Genomic DNA, 20,232 nt, shown 5'->3' with positions numbered 1-20,232 from the left:
CCTAAAATAGTTTATGTGCAAAATACCTCTGTCTCTAGTGAATTCCCAATATTATATGTACATGTTTCAGGACAAATTCCCTTAACCATCCTTTAGAATGAGTAAAACCAAAGAATACAGTTCTAATTAAGAAGTTACAATCAACTAAAAAATCAGTTTCCCCCCACTTTCAATTATTTTACTTCAATGAAAGGTTAGAATTTTGCTGGGTGTTTTTTTTTTTTTTTTTTTTTTTTTTTAAATGAATGAATGAAAGATCAAAAGCATAAACAATGCAGATTTATTCTTACAGCTGTCTTTTATCATATTTACCAGGGGTGCCAATAATTAATAATAGAGCACTTGTACTTTTACTCAAGTCTGGGTGTCTAGTACTTTATACATCTCTGTGTATTTGTCACTTTTTGTATCACTTTTAATATTGTATCCTGGTTTGACTTCATTCCAGCTGAAAAAATGAATAATCAGACAGGCATCTAAAATCATTGGGGCCCTGGTGATTCAACTTTTAGATCTCTATAGCTGTGCAGTAAAGAGGAAAGCAGTTTCCATTGTCACTGATCCATCTCATCCTCTATGCCCCTTTTTTCTGTTACTGCCATATGGCTATCGATTTAGATCTCCTTTGGCCAAATGGAAAGCTTACAGGAACTATTTTATTCCTGCTGCAATTTATATTTTAAACAAGGCCAGACAGTTTGATTAGTATATTGTATTTTAGTTTTTGTTTACTTATTTACATACTTGTAAGGTGTTTTCTTAAGACTAATTGTGTTTTGTTTGATGTGTGTTGTTTGTACTGTGTATATGTGAGCCTTTTTAACGCAAGACACATTTCTATCACTGGCTTTAATGAGTTGAGTTTAAAGCAGGTATGAACATTTCACAAAGATGTTGTACAATGAAAGAATATATGGAGTAGGGTTGTTTATGATTAAATTAAAGTATGCTATATTTCTCACAAGATAATTGCAGAGCAAATGCAGAATAGGATATTTAAAAGATATTTAAAAGCTGCATTTTATTAAAAACACAAAATAATACCAAAAGCATCACAGAGATCATACAAGATAACACATACACAATCTCAGTAATTTACACTAGAGCTGCAGTTACATTACATAAATTAATGTGCATTTTTATGAGGATGAACAGACAGTCTGTGGGTTAACAAAAAAAATATCCTGCTTCGAATCTCTTTAGTTTTCAATGAGTAAATGATGGGATTCACACAGGGTGTGATGAGGGATGACAAAGACAAGCACACCAGACCTATTTTTGGGTGCCATAAAACTCGAAAAAATGAAAGATTAAAGATAATAAAAACTGGAATGAAGAAAAAGGTCACTATTATGAGGTGTTCGGTGCATGTGGCCAATGCCTTATAACGGCTCTGATTATTTTTCATTCTGAATACAGCAATCAATATACCAATATAAGTCAAGAAAATAAAAGTCAAAGGTACAACTATGAAGACCATAGTTAAAGCAGTGGCCAAAATCCACTGATGTGTCATATCGTTGCAAGCAAGTAGTAAAACAGGAGCAAAATCGCAAAAATAGCTGTTGACCTCAAGAGAGTAACAAAATGAAAGAGGCAGGATGGATGTAGTAGCATAGATTATTATAAAAATACAAAATAACCAAATTGCACCAATTATATAAGCCATTCTGGTGTTTGTGTTTATAGACTCCTGTCTTAAAGGCAAGCAGATTGCAATGAATCTGTCATAAGAGAGAATACATATGGACAATGATTCGAGGGATACAAAAGTATAGTAAGTGAACATTTGCACAAGGCACAGTTTGAATGGCAAAAAATTGTCTAGAGCAAGGTGAATCTTTATCATGGCAGGAACAAGAGAAGTGCTGAGAATAAGATCAACCAGAGCCAGATTACCAACAGCCATGAATTTAGGGACATGCAGTCGGTGGTCATAGTAAATGATGGTGATCAGAAAGACATTGCAAATGACTGTGATTACATAGAGAACAGTAATAAACATGACATAGATATTAATGTAAGGCACTGAACTCAAGCCAACAATGTAAAATCCTGCAGGATGAATTATGGAGTTGTTGGCAGAGTTGCCGTTCTGCATGGCCGTCCTTCTTTTACGACCTGGCTTCCTTGCAGCGTGCTTTGCTTTCAATAGATGAGAAACCAGATACCTGTGAAAAACACTTATAAACAGTCTGTGCTTTACAATTCACCTTTAACATCTGGTGGCAAATGTCCTTAAAACATTCAACCAGAAATCTAACAGTACAATTTTTACATTGTCTTAATAATACATACATGAAAAAGGTGTTGTGGTGGTTTGTGGATAACAAACCACAGATGTTGCCTCTGATTCACAGTTCCGGATCCTAAATGTAAACTTGAGAAAAAATTTGGGTAATATATTGTCTAATTTGTCCTCCAGAGATGTCATTATACAGTAAAGAATCTCCAGTATCTAATAGTCTTGAGAGAAAAGACATTCATTACTGGTTTTTGCTTCATGAATGTGAGATTATTGATGGGATAACTAATTGCCTTAAGAGCCACTAATTAGTCTGTTTGTTTTTTGTGTTAATATAATCTCCCAAAAGGATAATGCTTAGACAACATGGATGACTCTATAACTCCATAAACATTTTATAGTAATAAATCTATAAAATACAATTAAAACAAATTCTAAAATAGATCTATTTTGCAAGTTTAGATTTGCAAGTGATGGAGGAGGCCAAAAGAGACACAACAACGAAGTAACACAGCTTGATTAATTGAGGTGTTAAAATGACATAAATGACAAAAATGACACTTCTTTCTTGCATTTAGAGATTTTTTTTATTAAAAAATAAATACAAATGAGATGCCTGGTCAAAACAGTAAATCTCAAACTTTTATGCAAGCTTAGTGCCGGCTTAGATGGAGTGAAGATCAAATTGGTCAAAGTGGTCAAATGATAGGATACTAAGCATACACAGACTTTTTAAATTACATTTTTTTACCTTGATGTCATAGTGCAATTGAAATATTTGTGGCTACAGGAGTCAATACTTTTTAAGATGTTTGTATAAATGGATAAAATGAGATAAACGCTTCTAAAATGAGATAATTGTAATAATTTTGTCCCTAATTTTGTGGTTGTTGTTGTGGTTGAACTCCATCTAAAATTCTACAATTTTCCTTTTTAGGTGAATTAACCCTTTAACCTTACAGAGTTTAAGGAGAGAGATAAATCCTTTCTGCTTGATGTGCTGCTGTCCCCTGTGGGCCGGTTCGGTGTCGCTGTTAGTACTGTCACCGACAGGTTCCAGGAGGCAAAGAAGCGGTCTGCGGCACTCAAGCAGTTACTCCCCCGTAAGGCCTAGATCTCATCTGCTGGTGGGAGCAGAAGTGGCCGAGTGCAAGCTCATCACTCCGGGCTCAGCAAAAACAGAGCATAGGTTAGTGGGCAGTGCAGCCTTCTAATGGTAAGACAGATCAGAAGACCATTATTATCTTGTGGAAGGCTACTTCTAAAAAGCCCTAACACCAGCGTTTACAGGGCTGTGAGGGTGGTCCCCCAGGGGTAGGCATGTTCCTGAAACTACTGTCAAAGATGAGGCAAGTCCCGAGTCGAATCAAAAGTAAAAGTCCTACCATTTTATTTTCGAGTCATTTCAAGTCCTTACCACAGAAATAAAATGTATAGAAATCATTTATGTCTGTAAGATTTGTATTTATTTAAGCCTCTCTTTATACAATGACATAAGCAAATACAGAAAAAAAAATGAAAATTTAAATGTTCACAAATAAATGCTTGTATTTCAACAGCATATTGCACTAGAACAATGCACAGCAGCTTCAGTCCTGTATTGTATTGACCTTATATTGCAACAGTTTAACTTTCAAATAGACATGGGTCCTTTTAGTCTAAACTTAGGGTCATTATCGGAATATTGTTTAGCTTATTTTTGGTTTAATTTGGTTTACTTTAATTATTTTGTTATTTTGTTTTGCTTTACTTATTCATGCCAACTTGCCATGGCCCTCCTAGCATCCCCTCGCAGCACCCAGGGGTCCCCGTCCCCACTTTGAAAACCACTGCTATAAAGCATATGACTACAGTTTCTTGAGGGAAAGGACTTTCTTATGACTTTTGAAGCAGTGGAAATATTCTTAATATTGCATACACTGAAACTGAAATGTATTTTTGTAAACCGTAGTGTATAATAGACAATGAATATTAACACAACAACACTGATATGAGTAAAAAGTTGTTTCAAATACAACATGTGGCTATAAGGGATTTTCTGACATCTGTTTCATTTTCTTCTCTGTTACAGGTATGTATAAGCTGCATTGAAACAATCTGCACTGTATAAAATGCTGTGTAAATAAAGGTGACTTGGCTCACGTGATCATGCGGTGCTTTGCCGTGCGCCCTATTGTCTTACGCACTCCAGCCTATGATTCTTCGCAGGGGGAAGATAAAGCATAAAGTACTCGCCAGTATGAAGTTAGGCAACCTCTGCTGCTTAAAGTCAACAACTCAAATAAGTTTGGTTTCAATCCAACCATGCACCCATGTGAGCCCACTTTAAGCATTAGTCAGTCACGGATGCTGGACATCTGACAGCTCCTGACACACCTCACCTCCGAAGCCATATACAAAGTGAATTCTGATGGCCAACTGGCAGGGGTCGGCTCGTTGGTCTAGGGGTATGATTCTCGCTTAGGGTGTGAGAGGTCCTGGGTTCTAATCCCGGACGAGCCCTGCCTTCTAGCACCGGTTTTTGAAGGGCCCGACGTCCACGTCTTTTCTGCCGAAGCCTTGTCCAGAGTGAGGTCTGATGGCGGATAATGCCCTGTGATCACCACTTTGTGGCTCGTTGGTCTAGGGGTATGATTCTCGCTTTGGTTGCAAGAAGTCCTGGATTCAAATCCTGGACGAGCTCTGCCCTCTAGTGCCGGTTTATGAAGGGCCCGGCGTCCACGTCTTTTCTGCCGAAGCCTTGTCCAGAGTGAGGTCTGATGGCAGATGACGCCCAGTGATCACCATTTTGTGGCTCGTTGGTCTAGGGGTATGATTCTCGCTTTGGTTGCAAGAAGTCCCAGATTCAAATCCTGGACGAGCCCTGCCCTCTAGCGCCGGTTTATGAAGGGCCCGGTGTCCACGTCTTTTCTGCCGAAGCCTTGTGCAGAGTGAGGTCTGATGGCGGATGATGCCAGGTGACTAGCAGAGGGTGGCTTGTTGGTCTAGGTGTATGATTCTCACTTAGGGTGCCAGAGGGCCCGGGTTCAAATCCCGGACGAGCCCTGCCTTCTAGCGCCGGATTAAGAAGGGCCAGACGTCCACGTCTTTTCTGCCGATGCCTTGTCCAGAGTGAGGTCGGATGGCGGATGACGCCCAGTGCTCACCATGTTGTGGCTTGTTGGTCTAGGGGTATAATTTTCGCTTAGGGTGCGAGAGGTCCCGGGTTCAAATCCTGGATGAGCCCTGCCTTCTAGCGGCCTGACGTCCACGCCTTTTCTGATGAAGCCTTGTCCAGAGTGAGGTCTGATGGCGGATAGCGTGCAGAGTTATGTTAACATTGAAGGTAGCACTATCAAAGAGTCTAAAGAGGAAAGTCAACAGCGAAAATAGGGCATACAAAGAATAATCAAAGACAACTATGCATTCATCCTAGCTGGTTTTGTGAATGCAAAGCCAATGTGTCTTATCTGCAATGAAGTTGTGGCTATTTGTAAAGAATATCATATCAGGCCACAGACAAAGCATGGCACATTTTCAACACAATCTCATGGTGATGCGTATGAGTGTGAAATCTCGTGAAATGGATACGCCAAAATGAGTTTTGGCATGCAAATGCTACGCAGTTTTTTGCGTACATATGATACGCAATTTATGGCGTGCAAATGACACGCTCTTGGGTAGGTTTAGGGTGGTGGGGTGGGGGGTTCGTATGTATAATACGCCATAAAGTGTGTACCATATGCACGCCAAAACTCATTTTGGCGTATACATTCCACGAGATTGCAAATTCATACTATTTATACGCATTTTCGTGAGATCGGGCTCCACATTTTTTGCTGACGGACTCATATTATGAAAATAAAAATAAAAAAAAACAGTTGGACACAATGATTGGCACCCCTAAAATAGTTTATGTGCAAAATACCTCTATCTCTAGTGTATTCTCAATATTATATGTACATGTTTCAGGACAAATTCCCTTAACCATCCTTTAGAATGAGTAAAACCAAAGAATACAGTTCTAATTAAGAAGTTACAATGAACTAAAAAATTAGTTTCCCCCCACTTTCAATTCTTTTACTTCAATGAAAGGTTAGAATTTTTTTTTTTTTGAATGAAAGATCAAAAGCATAAACAATACAGATTTATTTTTACAGCTGTCTTTTATCATATTTACCAGGGGTGCCAATAATTAATAATAGAGCACTTGTACTTTTACTCAAGTCTGGGTGTCTAGTACTTTATACATCTCTGTGTATTTGTCACTTTTTGTATCACTTTTAATATTGTATCCTGGTTTGACTTCATTCCAGCTGAAAAAAGAAAGAAAACATATCCAGAATAATCAGACAGGCATCTAAAATCATTGGGGCCCTGCTGATTCAACTTTTAGATCTCTATAGCTGTGCAGTAAAGAGGAAAGCAGTTTCCATTGTCACTGATCCCTCTCATCCTCTATGCCCCTTTTTTATGTTACTGCCATATGGCTATCGATTTAGATCTCCTTTGGCCAAATGGAAAGCTTACAGGAACTATTTTATTCCTGCTGCAATTTATATTTTAAACAAGGCCAGACAGTTTGATTAGTATATTGTATTTTAGTTTTTGTTTACTTATTTACATACTTGTAAGGTGTTTTCTTAAGACTAATTGTGTTTTGTTTGATGTGTGTTGTTTGTACTGTGTATATGTGAGCCTTTTTAACGCAAGACACATTTCTATCACTGGCTTTAATGAGTTGAGTTTAAAGCAGGTATGAACATTTCACAAAGATGTTGTACAATGAAAGAATATATGGAGTAGGGTTGTTTATGATTAAATTAAAGTATGCTATATTTCTCACAAGATAATTGCAGAGCAAATGCAGAATAGGACAAGATAACACATACACAATCTCAATACTTTACACTAGAGCTGCAGTTACATTTCATAAATTAATGTGCATTTTTATGAGGATGAACAGACAGTCTGTGGGTTAACAAAAAATTAATCCTGCTTCGAATCTCTTTAGTTTTCAATGAGTAAATGATGGGATTCACACAGGGTGTGATGAGGGATGACAAAGACAAGCACACCAGACCTATGTTTGGGTGCCATAAAACTCCAAAAAATGAAAGATTAAAGATAATAAAAACTGGAATGAAGAAAAAGGTCACTATTATGAGGTGTTCGGTGCATGTGGCCAATGCCTTATAACGGCTCTGATTATTTTTCATTCTGAATACAGTGATCAATATACCAATATAAGTCAAGAAAATAAAAGTCAAAGGTATAAATATGACGACCATAGTTGAAGCAGTGGCCAAAATCCACTGATGTGTCATATCGTTGCAAGCAAGTAGTAAAACAGGAGCAAAATCGCAAAAATAGCTGTTGACCTCAAGAGAGTAACAAAATGAAAGAGGCAGGATGGATGTAGTAGCATAGATATTTATAAAAATACAAAATAACCAAATTGCACCAATTATATAAGCCATTCTGGTGTTTGTGTTTATAGACTCCTGTCTTAAAGGCAAGCAGATTGCAATGAATCTGTCATAAGAGAGAATACATATGGACAATGATTCGAGGGATACAAAAGTATAGTAAGTGAACATTTGCACAAGGCACAGTTTGAATGGCAAAAAATTGTCTAGAGCAAGGTGAATCTTTATCATGGCAGGCACAAGAGAAGTGCTGAGAATAAGATCAACCAGAGCCAGATTACCAACAGCCATGAACTTAGGGACATGCAGTCGGTGGTCATAGTAAATGATGGTGATCAGAAATACATTGCAAATGACTGTGATTACAAAGAGCACAGTGAGGAACATGACATAGATATTAATGTAAGGCACTGAACTCAAGCCAACAATGTAAAATCCTGCAGGATGAATGATGGAGTTGTTGGCAGAGTTGCCGTTCTGCATGGCCGTCCTTCTTTTACGACCTGGCTTCCTTGCAATGTGCTTTGCTTTCAATAGATGAGAAACCAGATACCTGTGAAAAACACTTATAAACAGTCTGTGCTTTACAATTCACCTTTAACATCTGTGTTATTTGGTGGCAAATGTCCTTAAAACATTCAACCAGTAATCTTACAGTAAAATGTTTACATTGTCTTAATACATACATGAAAAAAGGTGTTGTGGTGGTTTGTGGATAACAAACCACAGATGTTGCCTCTGATTCACAGTTCCGGATCCTAAATGTAAACTTGAGAAAAAATTTGGGTAATATATTATCTAATTTGTCCTCCAGAGATGTCATTATACAGTAAAGAATCTCCAGTATCTAATAGTCTTGAGAGAAAAGACATTCATTACTGGTTTTTGCTTCATGAATGTGAGATAATTGATGGGATAACTAATTGCCTTAAGAGTCACTAATTAGTCTGTTTGTTTTTTGTGTTAATACGTGTAACAACAATATAATCTCCCAAAGGAATAATGCTTAGACAACATGAATGACTCTATAACTCCATAAACATTTTATAGTAATAAATCTATAAAATATAATTAAAACAAATTCTAAAATAGATCTATTTTGCAAGCTTAGATGTGCAAGTGATGGAGGAGGCCAAAAGAGACACAACAACGAAGTAACACAGCTTGATTAATTGAGGTGTTAAAATGACATAAATGACAAAAATGACACTCCTTTCTTGCATTTAGAGATTTTTTTTTATTAAAAAATAAATACAAATGAGATGCCTGGTTCATGCGAGCTTAGTGCCGGCTTAGATGGAGTGAAGATCAAATTGGTCAAAGTGGTCAAATGATAGGATACTAAGCATACACAGACTTTTTAAATTACATTTTTTTTACCTTGATGTCATAGTGCAACTGAAATATTTGTGGCTACAGGAGTCAATACTTTTTAAGATGTTTGTATAAATTGATAAAATGAGATAAACGCTTCTAAAATCAGATACGATTCTAAAATGTTCAGTGACGCTGTTATTACTGTCACCAACAGGTTCCAGGAGTTAGAGGTGTGCGATACCGCTAGATTTGGTATCGATCCGATACCAAGTAAATACAGGGCCAGTATCGCCGATACCGATACCAATACCAATACCGATACTTTTTAATAATTAAGGTGGATGCGTCTTCAACCTAAATCTAAATGAATTTTCATGGCTTTTAATATGTTTTTGTGATTTGCATTTTGGCTTATTAATCAGTACTACAAAAGCTTTTGTTCAGAAACAACTTTTGGTTACTTCTGTTTTATTTAAATAGAACCATAAACAAAGTTACAAAAGGATTACTCTTTTCAAGTAGCATGTTAACAAAAAAAAATCTCTTTAGTGCACTTCTTTCAAAGTCACAAAGTTTTAATTCACAATAAATATAAAACATGTAAAACAAATTCTCCTTGTAATACGATATAATGCTGAAAATTAAAATGCGCGGCTGAGCGGCGCTCTCGCCTGACTGCTGATGGTAGCGCTAGTGGTGAGTCACGTGACGGTACAAAACAGGAGAGGGGGAGGAGAGCAGTGTCGAGCACGAGCAGCACTCTCTTGAGAGCTTCCTCTGCTGTGTGACAGCAGAAGCATTTTGACAAACACGGCCAGGTTGCAAAACGAGAGAAACTGAAACTTAAGTATCGATGTTTTCACATTGGTATCGATCAATACCGATACCAACGTTGGTATCGATATTATCGATATTAGTATCGATCTGCCCACCTCTACCAGGAGTCAAAGAAACGGTCTGCGGCGCTCAAGCAGTTACTCCCCCGTAAGGCCTAGATCTCATCTGCTGGCGGGAGCAGAAGTGGCCGAGTGCAAGCTCATCACTCCGGGCTCAGCAAAAACAGAGCGTAGGGTAGTGGGCGGCACAGCCTTCTAATGGTAAGACAGACAGCAAGCTAGCATTGAATCAATATTGATTTTCCATCTGAATCATCGTTATGGTTGATATTGAAATTTCAATGCAAAATAAATGTCGAATCAACATTGCCATATCGATGAAACCTGACGTTATTAATGTTGATGGCAACAACATTGGAACAACATTGATATATAGTTATTTTTATGATTGATTATGCATTGATATTTGGTTTACCAGGCGATTGTCACTGTGTTGAAAAGTCATTGATTTAGAGTTGACCGGGAAACGACCTGTTGTTGAAAAATCATCGACATATAGTTGACCGGGAAATATGATTGAAAGTGCATCGATATATGGACGTAAAGAGAGCAGACACGTCACGGACTGCAGTGCGAGAAGTTGGCATTTTCTCAACGTCTTCGGATGGAACGAGTGAAAGACGATTTAAGGTAATTAAAGACAAAAAAATTAAATAAATATCAATAGTTTTTTTTTTTTTAATAAGAGTATTTTGAGATCAATTTTAAGGCGAAAAAGTCAGAAAAGAGCTTTAAATGGAAATATGCTCGGTTTTTGCCCCATTCGCCTCAAACGCCCTCAAGCTTTGAACTGAAGAGACACTTTTTATATAATGGGTTTCTTATTTTTTACGTTTTTGAAGTAACTTATGTTAAGAGAGGTTAAGTGAATCTATCAACAGATTCACAGATTTTGATTAATTTATCTTTGCGATCAACCTGAATGTAAATTAATACTTCATTCAAGGAAACAGGCAATATACGCTAAAGGTTGAATTATGTTCATGATTTTAAAGCGATGTTAAAATTAATGTTATGTATGTAATATTTCAGATTATGATTTTCGTGTTTTCATCTTGCCCGCGCCGAAAGTAGGCCTAACCGTCACCGGTGTCGGGCCGACGGCTGTGTGTGCGAGGAGAGGCGCGGTCGCGACCAGAGGGAAAGATGGTTCATGGTAAGTAGCCGGTTTAAAAATTTCACGACGTTATCAGTTGTTTTTGAAACCATGTTTGCTTTTTTGTAGATTTACGTTACCAGGCCAGAGACCTATGAGTGCTTCTTCTGAGTTTATGTGAGTTTATTTATAGAAAATAAATGTTTCTGTTGTCTCCTCCCTGTTTACTTCACATTTTTATGCAACAAAAGTATGACTTCTTGTTCACATTTTATCTAAATCACTAATGTCCGTGTTATTCATTGCAGAACTCAAACCAACTTTGGAGAAGTCGTCATCTTCTTGGTCTTCCTTTCTTAAAGGGATAGTTCACACACAAAAAAATTGTCATTTACTCACCCTCATGTCTTTCCAAACCCGAAGACTTGTCCATGTTCAGAACGCAAGTGAAAATATTTTAATATTCTCATAATTTTTAAAAATCAATTTAAAATCTATATATTCAACATTTCATTCACTTCAAAAATACAAAGTGATCGTATAAGTAATCCATTTATATATGAATGAAATTCTAAATGCCATATACAGGGAGTGCAGAATTATTAGGCAAATGAGTATTTTGGCCACATCATCCTCGTTATGCATGTTGTCTTACTCCAAGCTGTATAGGCTGGAAAGCCTACTACCAATTAAGCATATTAGGTGATGTGCATCTCTGTAATGAGAAGGGGTGTGGTCTAATGACATCAACACCCTATATCACGTGTGCATAATTATTAGGCAACTTCCTTTCCTTTGGCAAAATGGGTCAAAAGAAGGACTTGACAGGCTCAGAAAAGTCAAAAATAGTGAGATATATTGCAGAGGGATGCAGCAGTCTTAAAATAGCCAAGCTTCTGAAGCGTGATCATCGAACAATCAAGTGTTTCATTCAAAATAGTCAACAGGGTCACAAGAAGTGTGTGGAAAAACCAAGGTGCAAAATAACTGCCCGTGAACTGAGAAAAGTCAAGTGTGCAGCTGCCAAGATGCCACTTGCCACCAGTTTGGCCATATTTCAGAGCTGCAACATCACTGGAGTGCCCAAAAGCACAAGGTGTGCAATACTCAGAGACATGGCCAAGGTAAGAAAGTCAGAAAGTCGACCACCACTGAACAAGACACACAAGCTGAAACGTCAAGACAGGGCCAAGAAATATCTCAAGACTGATTTTTGTAAGGTTTTATGGACTGATGAAATGAGATTGAGTCTTGATGGGCCAGATGGATGGGCCCGTGGCTGGATTGGTAAAGGGCAGAGTGCTCCAGTCTGACTCAGACGCCAGCAAGGTGGAGGTGGAGTACTGGTTTGGGCTGGTATCATCAAAGATGAGCTTGTGGGGCCTTTTCGGGTTGAGGATGGAGTCAAGCTCAACTCCCAGTCCTACTGCCAGTTTCTGGAAGACACCTTCTTCAAGCAGTGGTACAGGAAGAAGTCTGCAATCTTTCAAGAAAAACATTATTTTCATGCAGGACAATGCTCCATCACACGCATCCAAGTACTCCACAGCGTGAAGCCCATTGAGAACCTGTGGTCCATCATCAAATGTGCGATTTACAAGGAGGGAAAACAGTACACCTCTCTGAACAGTGTCTGGGAGGCTGTGGTTGCTGCTGCATGCAATGTTGATGGTGAACAGATCAAAACACTGACAGAATCCATGGATGGCAGGCTTTTGAGTGTCCTTGCAAAGAAAGGTGGCTATATTGGTCACTGATTTGTTTTTGTTTGGTTTTTGATTGTCAGAAATGTATATTTGTGAGTGTTGAGATGTTATATTGGTTTCACTGGTAAAAATAAATAATTAAAATGGGTATAAATGTGTTTTTTGTTAAGTTGCCTAATAATTATGCACAGTAATAGTCACCTGCACACACAGATATCCCCCTAAAATAGCTAAAGCTAAAACTTCCAAAAATATTTGAATATTTAGAGTTTTTTGTGTTCATTGAGAACATGGTTGTTGTTCAATAATAAAATTAATCCTCAAAAATACAACTTGCCTAATAATTCTGCACTCCCTTGTAAAATGATTTTCAGACTTGCAATGGATGGACAAAAATTGAGTATTTAAAAAATATCTTAATTTTGTATTCCAAAGATTTAACGTTTTATGGTTTCGGAATGACATGAGGGTGAGTAAATTATGACAATTTTCATTTTTTGGTGAACTAACACTTTAAAACGCAGCCCTCCAAGTTCATCAAAATGTGTAAGGTATGTGTATGTCATGTCTGTTTTAATACTTCAACAAAGTAATAGTTTAGTAGTTTAATTTAAATTAACCAATGCACATATTGGGCAATTTTGAAAAGTGCTTTGAATGTAGGGAAAACCTGATACAACACTGAACAAATTGCCTTATCCAATCACTAAAAAATCCTAGGCCTAGGCTACTGAATTTGTTTCCAAGTGTGCAAATGTTTTGTTTAACTTAAAAGCTTTTTTTTTTTTGCATTGTGCTTGTATTGTCTGTTTTAGATGCTCTTACACAGCAGATAGGGACAGCCGCCGTCACCCAATTTACTTTTGCCCAGGCTGTGGAAAAGTGGCTGCGCTATACACCACACCGGCCAGGAGGGACTGGACAACAAGCCATTCAGACATCAGAGGACCATGAACTGTAAAGAGGCTAAACAGGACAAATAATGAAATATGAGGCCAATAAAAAGGTTTTTTTTTTTTTTTACTTACATAGTGTGGTGTGGTCTGTGTTTTAGGCTAGGCTATAGGATAGGCATACAAACTTTCAAATGTTCCATCACTTTTTAACATCCTGTATGTAGATAAAGCAGGATATTCATTATAGGCTATTTAATTTAATCACATTTTCGTATGCCTAGTAGTCATTTTCTATGGCTTAATAACGATTGAAATTCCATTGAAATCACGTTGATCCTTTGTTTGGTTGAAATTTTAACATTGTTTCAATATTCCTGATAGTTGAAATACCATTGAAATTCCGTTGATCTATGGACAGGATTTCATGCTACTGGTTATCCCAGGGCTACTTCTAAAAAGCCCTAACACCAGCGTGCACAGGGCTGTGAGGGTGGTCCCCCAGGGGCAGGCATGTTCCTGAAACTACTGTCAAAGGTGAGGCAAGTCCCGAGTTGAGTCAAAAGTCAAAGCCAACATGTCTCGAGTCGAGTCCAAAGTCCTACCATTTTATTTTCGAGTCATTTCAAGTCCTCTTACCACAGAAATAAAATGTATACAAATCATATATGTCTGTAAGATTTGTATTTATTTAAGCCCTTCTTTATACAATGACATAAGCAAATATAGAAAAAAAATGAAAATTTAAATGTTCACAAAAAATGCTTGTATTTCAACAGCATATTTCACTAGAACAATGCACAGAAGCTTCAGTCCTATATTGTATTGACCTTAAATTGCAAAACAGTTTAACTTTCAAATAGACATGGGTCCTTTTAGTCTAAACTTAGGGCCATTATCGGAATATTGTTTAGCTTATTTTTGGTTTAATTTGGTTTACTTTAATTATTTAGTTATTTTGTTTTGCTTTACTTATTCATGCCAACTTTCCATGGCCCTCCTAGCATCCCCTCGCAGCACCCAGGGGTCCCCGTCCCCACTTTGAAAACCACTGCTATAAAGCATATGACTACAGTTTCTTGAGGGAAAGGACTTTCTTATGACTTTTGAAGCAGTGAAAATATTCTTAATATTGCATACACTGAAACTGAAATGTATTATTGTATACCGTAGTGTATAATAGACAATGAATATTAACACAACAACACTGATATGAGTAAAAAGTTGTTTCAATACAATATGGCTAAAAGGGCATATTCTTCTCCGTTACAGGTATGAAGAATACCTAGAGGGGTGGGGAAAAGGGGTGAGGGGCCAATATTAAACAAGCCCAATATTATTATATTATTTATTATCATCAGTATAATTTATGATCAATAATTTATCAATAAATGTAATATATTAAATTGAAATCTCGTGGAGTTTAAAAATCAAATACAGATTGGATTTTAAAAATTCAATAAAGGCTGTGAATAGAACAGGTTTGGAGATGGAAAAAGAGAAAAAGTGACGTGAAGGCTAACCCATAGTCGGAGTTAGTGCACACATATGGAGCAGTGGTGAACATGCACACTGCAAACCATGGAAAAAGATAAGCCCTGCATCTCATTGTGCAATCTGCCCTAAATAGTAGTGAAAATTAGTAATGTCACATAGCTAGCCTACTATTTAGGATGAATAATATGCACTTTTTTTACAGTCTATGATTGGGAGTTGGGACACAGGCAAACACTAAGGGAGTGCTGCAATATAGCCACGTACTTATAATAAAATACATTCGAACCATACCTACTGTTATTATTAGTAGCCTATACTTATATATATATATATATATATATATATATATATATATATATATATATATATATATATATATATATATATATATATAATAGCATGTAATAATAAATACGTTATAAAAATATTTAAAAAAATTTAATTAGTTGCCTCTCCTCCCTGTTTCCTCTTCATCTATGTACATCTCTGGGGTTGCATTGTTATTAAAAAATGTATTATTTACGTCTACGAACGTATTACGTATTACGTCTACGTCTATTTACGTCTACAAACTATCATTATGTGCCTTTATAACGTAACATCACATGCCTTTTAAAATAAGGCCAAAAAAAAGCGACCCGCAACTCAATATTTTTTACGCTACTTGCCAAAAAAAGAAGCCCAAAGTTGCGTTATACGCGGACTTGGCAACTATGGCTGCTGTCGAATCAAACCAACATGGGACTACTGTGATTGGATGTCGTGCAGGCACTGCGCGTGCTCTGCATGCATACAGGTGGTGGACATTTTTTTCACAGATGAAAAAAAAATTCCCCTAGGTTTTCATGGGAAGTAGCAAATCTTCTTGAGTCAAAAGGCGCAAGTCTAAGTGAAGTCACGAGTCATTGATGTTAAAGTCCATATCAAGTTGCAAGTCTAACATACTCCTTCCGGTTTCTCACAAGTTTCGGAGAGTTTTTTTCGAGTATGGATCTGCTTGACGTCGATAGAGTGGAAGGTCCTTGTATGGGCCATACGGGCTCTTCTCCCGGTAGGGTGCGTGCGCGCGTGACTAGAGCGAGAGAGTAAATGCACGCCATAAACACTCTCAGCTGCAGATCCACTCTTCCGTGAACACTTATGTCGTTATAGTCCGTGCCGCGCTCCACTTTATTCCTATGGGTGACATCAAGCGACTTAAAGGCTTCAGCACAGCATTCCGGGAAGGCAACGCTGCATTTGAACCAATTTGAACGCAGAAATGACAGGAAGCTTCACAACATCGCTTCAGTCGCGTTGCAAAGTGGATCTCCACGGTCACTGCTGTCACAGGACTTCACCTAATTATACCAAAGAAGTGTGTTTTTGACGGAGCGGCCCCAGTGATAAAGGTTCGGTCCTGCTTTGGAAGCAGGCGGTGAGTTAAACTGCTTCAATTGTCTATGCTGTTGGCTATCGTCACGTAAGTAACCATCAGTAAACGACACGATCGCGTGCTTCGTCATTTAAATGTGCTAACGGTTACTCAACCGTTATTGTTGTTCTATGTATAACGTTACACTAGTCTGATGTGCAAAACCGTTTTGCTTGCTACTGCTAAGGTTTAGTCGCATACAATAGTCCATAAACCGAATCATGTCCTCATAAACTGAGAGTAAACACACACAAATGTTGACAGGCCACTAAATACAGTACATACCACAGAGACAGACGTCCTGCTGTTGCTGTTTCTCCTGTTCAATTTATTTCAGCCTCCGATTCTGATTCTGGATCATCTGTATTAGCTGAATCTGATCGATAGCCATGGGTGTTGTCCACGCTTGAGGACCCGCTTTGTGCACACTCGTCATTCTTTAGCTCCGCCCACACGATATGTCTCCAGGCGCTCATTTTTTTTCTGGAAAGACTCGGTACAGCCTATATTTCTTTTATAAATATAATAAAACTAAAAACTTTTAGGAGATGTGAAGGATGCAATACTACTCTATAGGTACTCAAGATTGCCATGAGATTGACTGAAACTGAGTGTTTCACCCCCCCTTTAAGGTAAAAAATTGTCCAGATATGGTTTTACAGGTCCATTTACAACCCTAGAAATTGTCCCTAGGATGTAATGCTCTGTTTTTGAGTAAGTAAATAAAAAGTAGGGGAAAAAATAATTACTCCAGTAAAGTATGAATATTCAAAATTTCTACTTAAGTAAGGTAACAAAGTATTTGTACTTTGTTACTTGACACCTCTGACTCTGTCTGACGCACCCACTGCTAGCCTAGCTTAGCACAAAGACTGGAGATAAACGGCTCCATCTAGCCTACTGTGCAATAAGTGACAAAATAACACCAAAATTTTCCTATTTGCACATTGTTGTTAACAACATTGTGATGTGTATAGTTACATCATGTACTAAGAAAAATGAAATGAATGAAAAATGAAGTTAGCGCAAGTTCTTCCAGGAAGACTCAATCGTTACGTCACTAATTACCTTTTCATCTATGCAATCACATCCTTTACCGGAGCATATAAAGGTTGTACTTACTCATGTTTGAGTTCGCAGATACTACCGCTTCAGCATGGTGCGCAGATGCTGACGCCGACAGTTAGTTGACGGTCTCGTCTTGTCATGGTCGATCAATGGGCCTAATATAAAGTAACAACTTGCAATACAGTAGCGTTTAAGTCCTCGTCAGCAATCATTTCCTTGGGCTGTCACGGCAATAGACGCTCATTCCTTTCTAAGGACAGCAACTTGCGTTCTGATTCAGACAATCACATTCACGGAAGTCTATTTGTCCATGTTATCTAAAGATACGTCTGCGCTCTTCATCACCATTCTGGCGTCCTACATCAGCATTCATCGCTGGGATATGGTTATGCATTTTTCAAAGACGATCTGGTGTAGTATCGCTCTCTTTCTCATTGTTGCAAGCATGTATTTCAGATGCACACGCATAGGACGCAGCACCTGCTCGCACAAACGCGATCAGTTGTGTTGTGGCTTGTTTGTGTGTAAACTGACCATATTATGCCTCTAAAACACTACGCACAGTCTATTATTAATAATTGTTAGCTGAACAGAACAGATGGCACTGTATATCCCCTTTCAGTCTCCCCACGAATGCGTGGTAATCTCACGGGGTTTAAAGTAACCTGCACCTATTTTATCCGGGCTTCAGGACGAACTAAAGCAAGCCGAATCACGGATCGGCTCAGCATTACGAGATTGCTGAGTAGTTCTTAAAAGTACAGCACCGACATCACTACATGGATATTCCATCTAACGTTACTTTGGTTCTCGCAAGCAGTAAGTGGCATACAACATACAATTTAAACTGATAAAATACTGTCAAGTTAATTTGGGCTGTCATCTTGGAGTTCATGCAGACATGTTTTGCTCAAATTTTCAAGGGTGTTGAAAAAACGTCTTGCATCATTTACACTGCTTTCTTCTTATGAGGAAGAAACATAGCGAGTGTGCTCCTCGAAGATGCTCTTCTTTGCTTCATAAACGTACGCATCCACTAACCTCTTAAGGTTCACGAGGATGTGGTCGTGCTGATGCTCTATTTGCTTGAATTAGCTCAAAATTACTATCATATGTAAGTAATTACCTTGACAAACTATACATCACTACAAAGATCTAAGACTAAAGTTTATTTTTAATTTCACCCCGGTTTTATTCTCAACTTATAGCGTTAATATGTGCCAGGAGACTGTGATGATCGGCGTCGATACCTCGTGACTTGTAATGCGCGTCATGGTCGTCATGAGGATCCCGACAAAACATCCCTCAGGGCTTCTAGTTCAAATGCGTGCAGATGTGGAGAAATATCCCTAGATTCTCTTATGTCTGAGTCTATTCTTCACAGAGGCGTTATATTTATTCAATCTTATCCAAAATCTGTGCTTCACTCGTTGAGTGATGTTGTACTATGTTTTCAGCTCATACTGGCAGCTGGAGGGTGCTGGCAAGCTGTACTACTGAACATTTAGTCATATATGACATATGAAGAACAGACAAACATGCGACATTCCAGGAACTCCCTGGTATAAACAAACCTTGCAGAGATCGCTATGCAGACAGACACGTTCGAAGACAACAAACTCACAATCGCGACAATATATGGTTGGTCTGTTTTCTTTATGCCATGTTGGGCGTTTCAGTAATATATTATTTATAATGCAATGATATTCAAATAGCTTTCATCAGCTGCATCAGTACATTTTCTGTCAGATGCACTAGGACACAGTGCTTCAATTATAATAAAACGCATGCGTGTATTCTCGCTTGCATTTACAGCGCAAAAGCCGTTTAAGGTTCACATCAAAACAAGGTTAAACTGGTTATTAGATAGCAGCACTAATTTTCTTCTGTGCACAAATTAACTGTCTTTACAATGATCGCATCCCGTGTAGCAATTAAACCACAGCGCAGAATCATAATTATCATTTTTTTATGAATTTAGTGAGTGGAGGGTGCTCCCTTTATAAATGCACGAACTGTCAATGCTTAATTGCAGCTAAAATCCTTCTCCAATGTAAAATGTTTGTCTAATCTGACCACACCGCGGTTTGAATCTATTGCACATCTACTCTACATTGGTTGAACGTGTTCCCTCGCAGGCAAAATTAGCAGTTAGTGAATTATCAGATAACTATTAAAGACATGTCAGCCAAGGAAAAACTTTTCAGGATCGCGATATTTTGTCTCAATTGCACAGTACGAACCCGGATTAGGGTTTCTATGGCCCTGTCCCAAACGGCACACTTCACGTGTACTTTTAGTCTTGTGGCCCTACAATGGCCATCGCGTGCGCGTTTCCGTTGGGTCCGCGGTGCCGTAGCGCGTTCCATTCGTCATTTAAGCTTAAAAGAAGGGTGCTCGTGAGCGCCCCCCTTTGCGTCTGCTATGCGGCCTCGACGCGCCCTTCAGCTGAGCCTGCAAGTTTGCGAGCTATGCAGACGATTTCTACCCGGCAGTCAAAGCGACATTACGTAGCGAAAGTGCGGACTCAGAGGAAGACCTTGAGGGTTTAGGGTGCCATTCGGGATAGGGCCAAAGATGATTATTTTATTGATCGTTCTCATAGGTTTTACAGGGTCCAGTAGCTAGCTATGGCCATTAGCTAGTAAAGTGGCATCATATAATTATACACTTATTTTCTGCAAGGGCATAT

General features: G+C 38.2%; 2 protein-coding genes across 2 annotated transcripts; both read right to left on the bottom strand.

The window, feature by feature from the left end:
• Window positions 1-1,126: 1,126 nt before the first annotated feature.
• On the bottom strand, window positions 1,127-2,116 carry LOC137062967 (olfactory receptor 2AG2-like). Its single transcript, XM_067433934.1, has one exon. It carries the CDS (start codon window positions 2,099-2,101, stop codon window positions 1,127-1,129), a length of 975 nt encoding a protein of 324 aa, XP_067290035.1. The 5' UTR covers window positions 2,102-2,116.
• Window positions 2,117-7,161: 5,045 nt separating this feature from the next.
• Window positions 7,162-8,199, bottom strand: LOC137063025 (olfactory receptor 5P52-like). The gene has a single exon (XM_067434026.1). It carries the CDS (start codon window positions 8,134-8,136, stop codon window positions 7,162-7,164), a length of 975 nt encoding a protein of 324 aa, XP_067290127.1. The 5' UTR covers window positions 8,137-8,199.
• Window positions 8,200-20,232: the final 12,033 nt, after the last annotated feature.

Source organism: Pseudorasbora parva, chromosome 23, assembly GCF_024679245.1.
Source record: "Pseudorasbora parva isolate DD20220531a chromosome 23, ASM2467924v1, whole genome shotgun sequence".
In the NCBI taxonomy this organism is placed as follows: Eukaryota; Metazoa; Chordata; class Actinopteri; order Cypriniformes; family Gobionidae; genus Pseudorasbora; species Pseudorasbora parva.
The sequence above is the reverse complement of the archived record's forward strand: the minus strand, read 5'-3'. Positions and strand labels throughout refer to the sequence as shown.

Coding starts and splice junctions, on each gene's coding strand:
- LOC137062967 (XM_067433934.1), bottom strand. CDS start 2,101: ATGCAGAACGGCAACTCTGCCAACAACTCCATAATTCATCCTGCAGGA.
- LOC137063025 (XM_067434026.1), bottom strand. CDS start 8,136: ATGCAGAACGGCAACTCTGCCAACAACTCCATCATTCATCCTGCAGGA.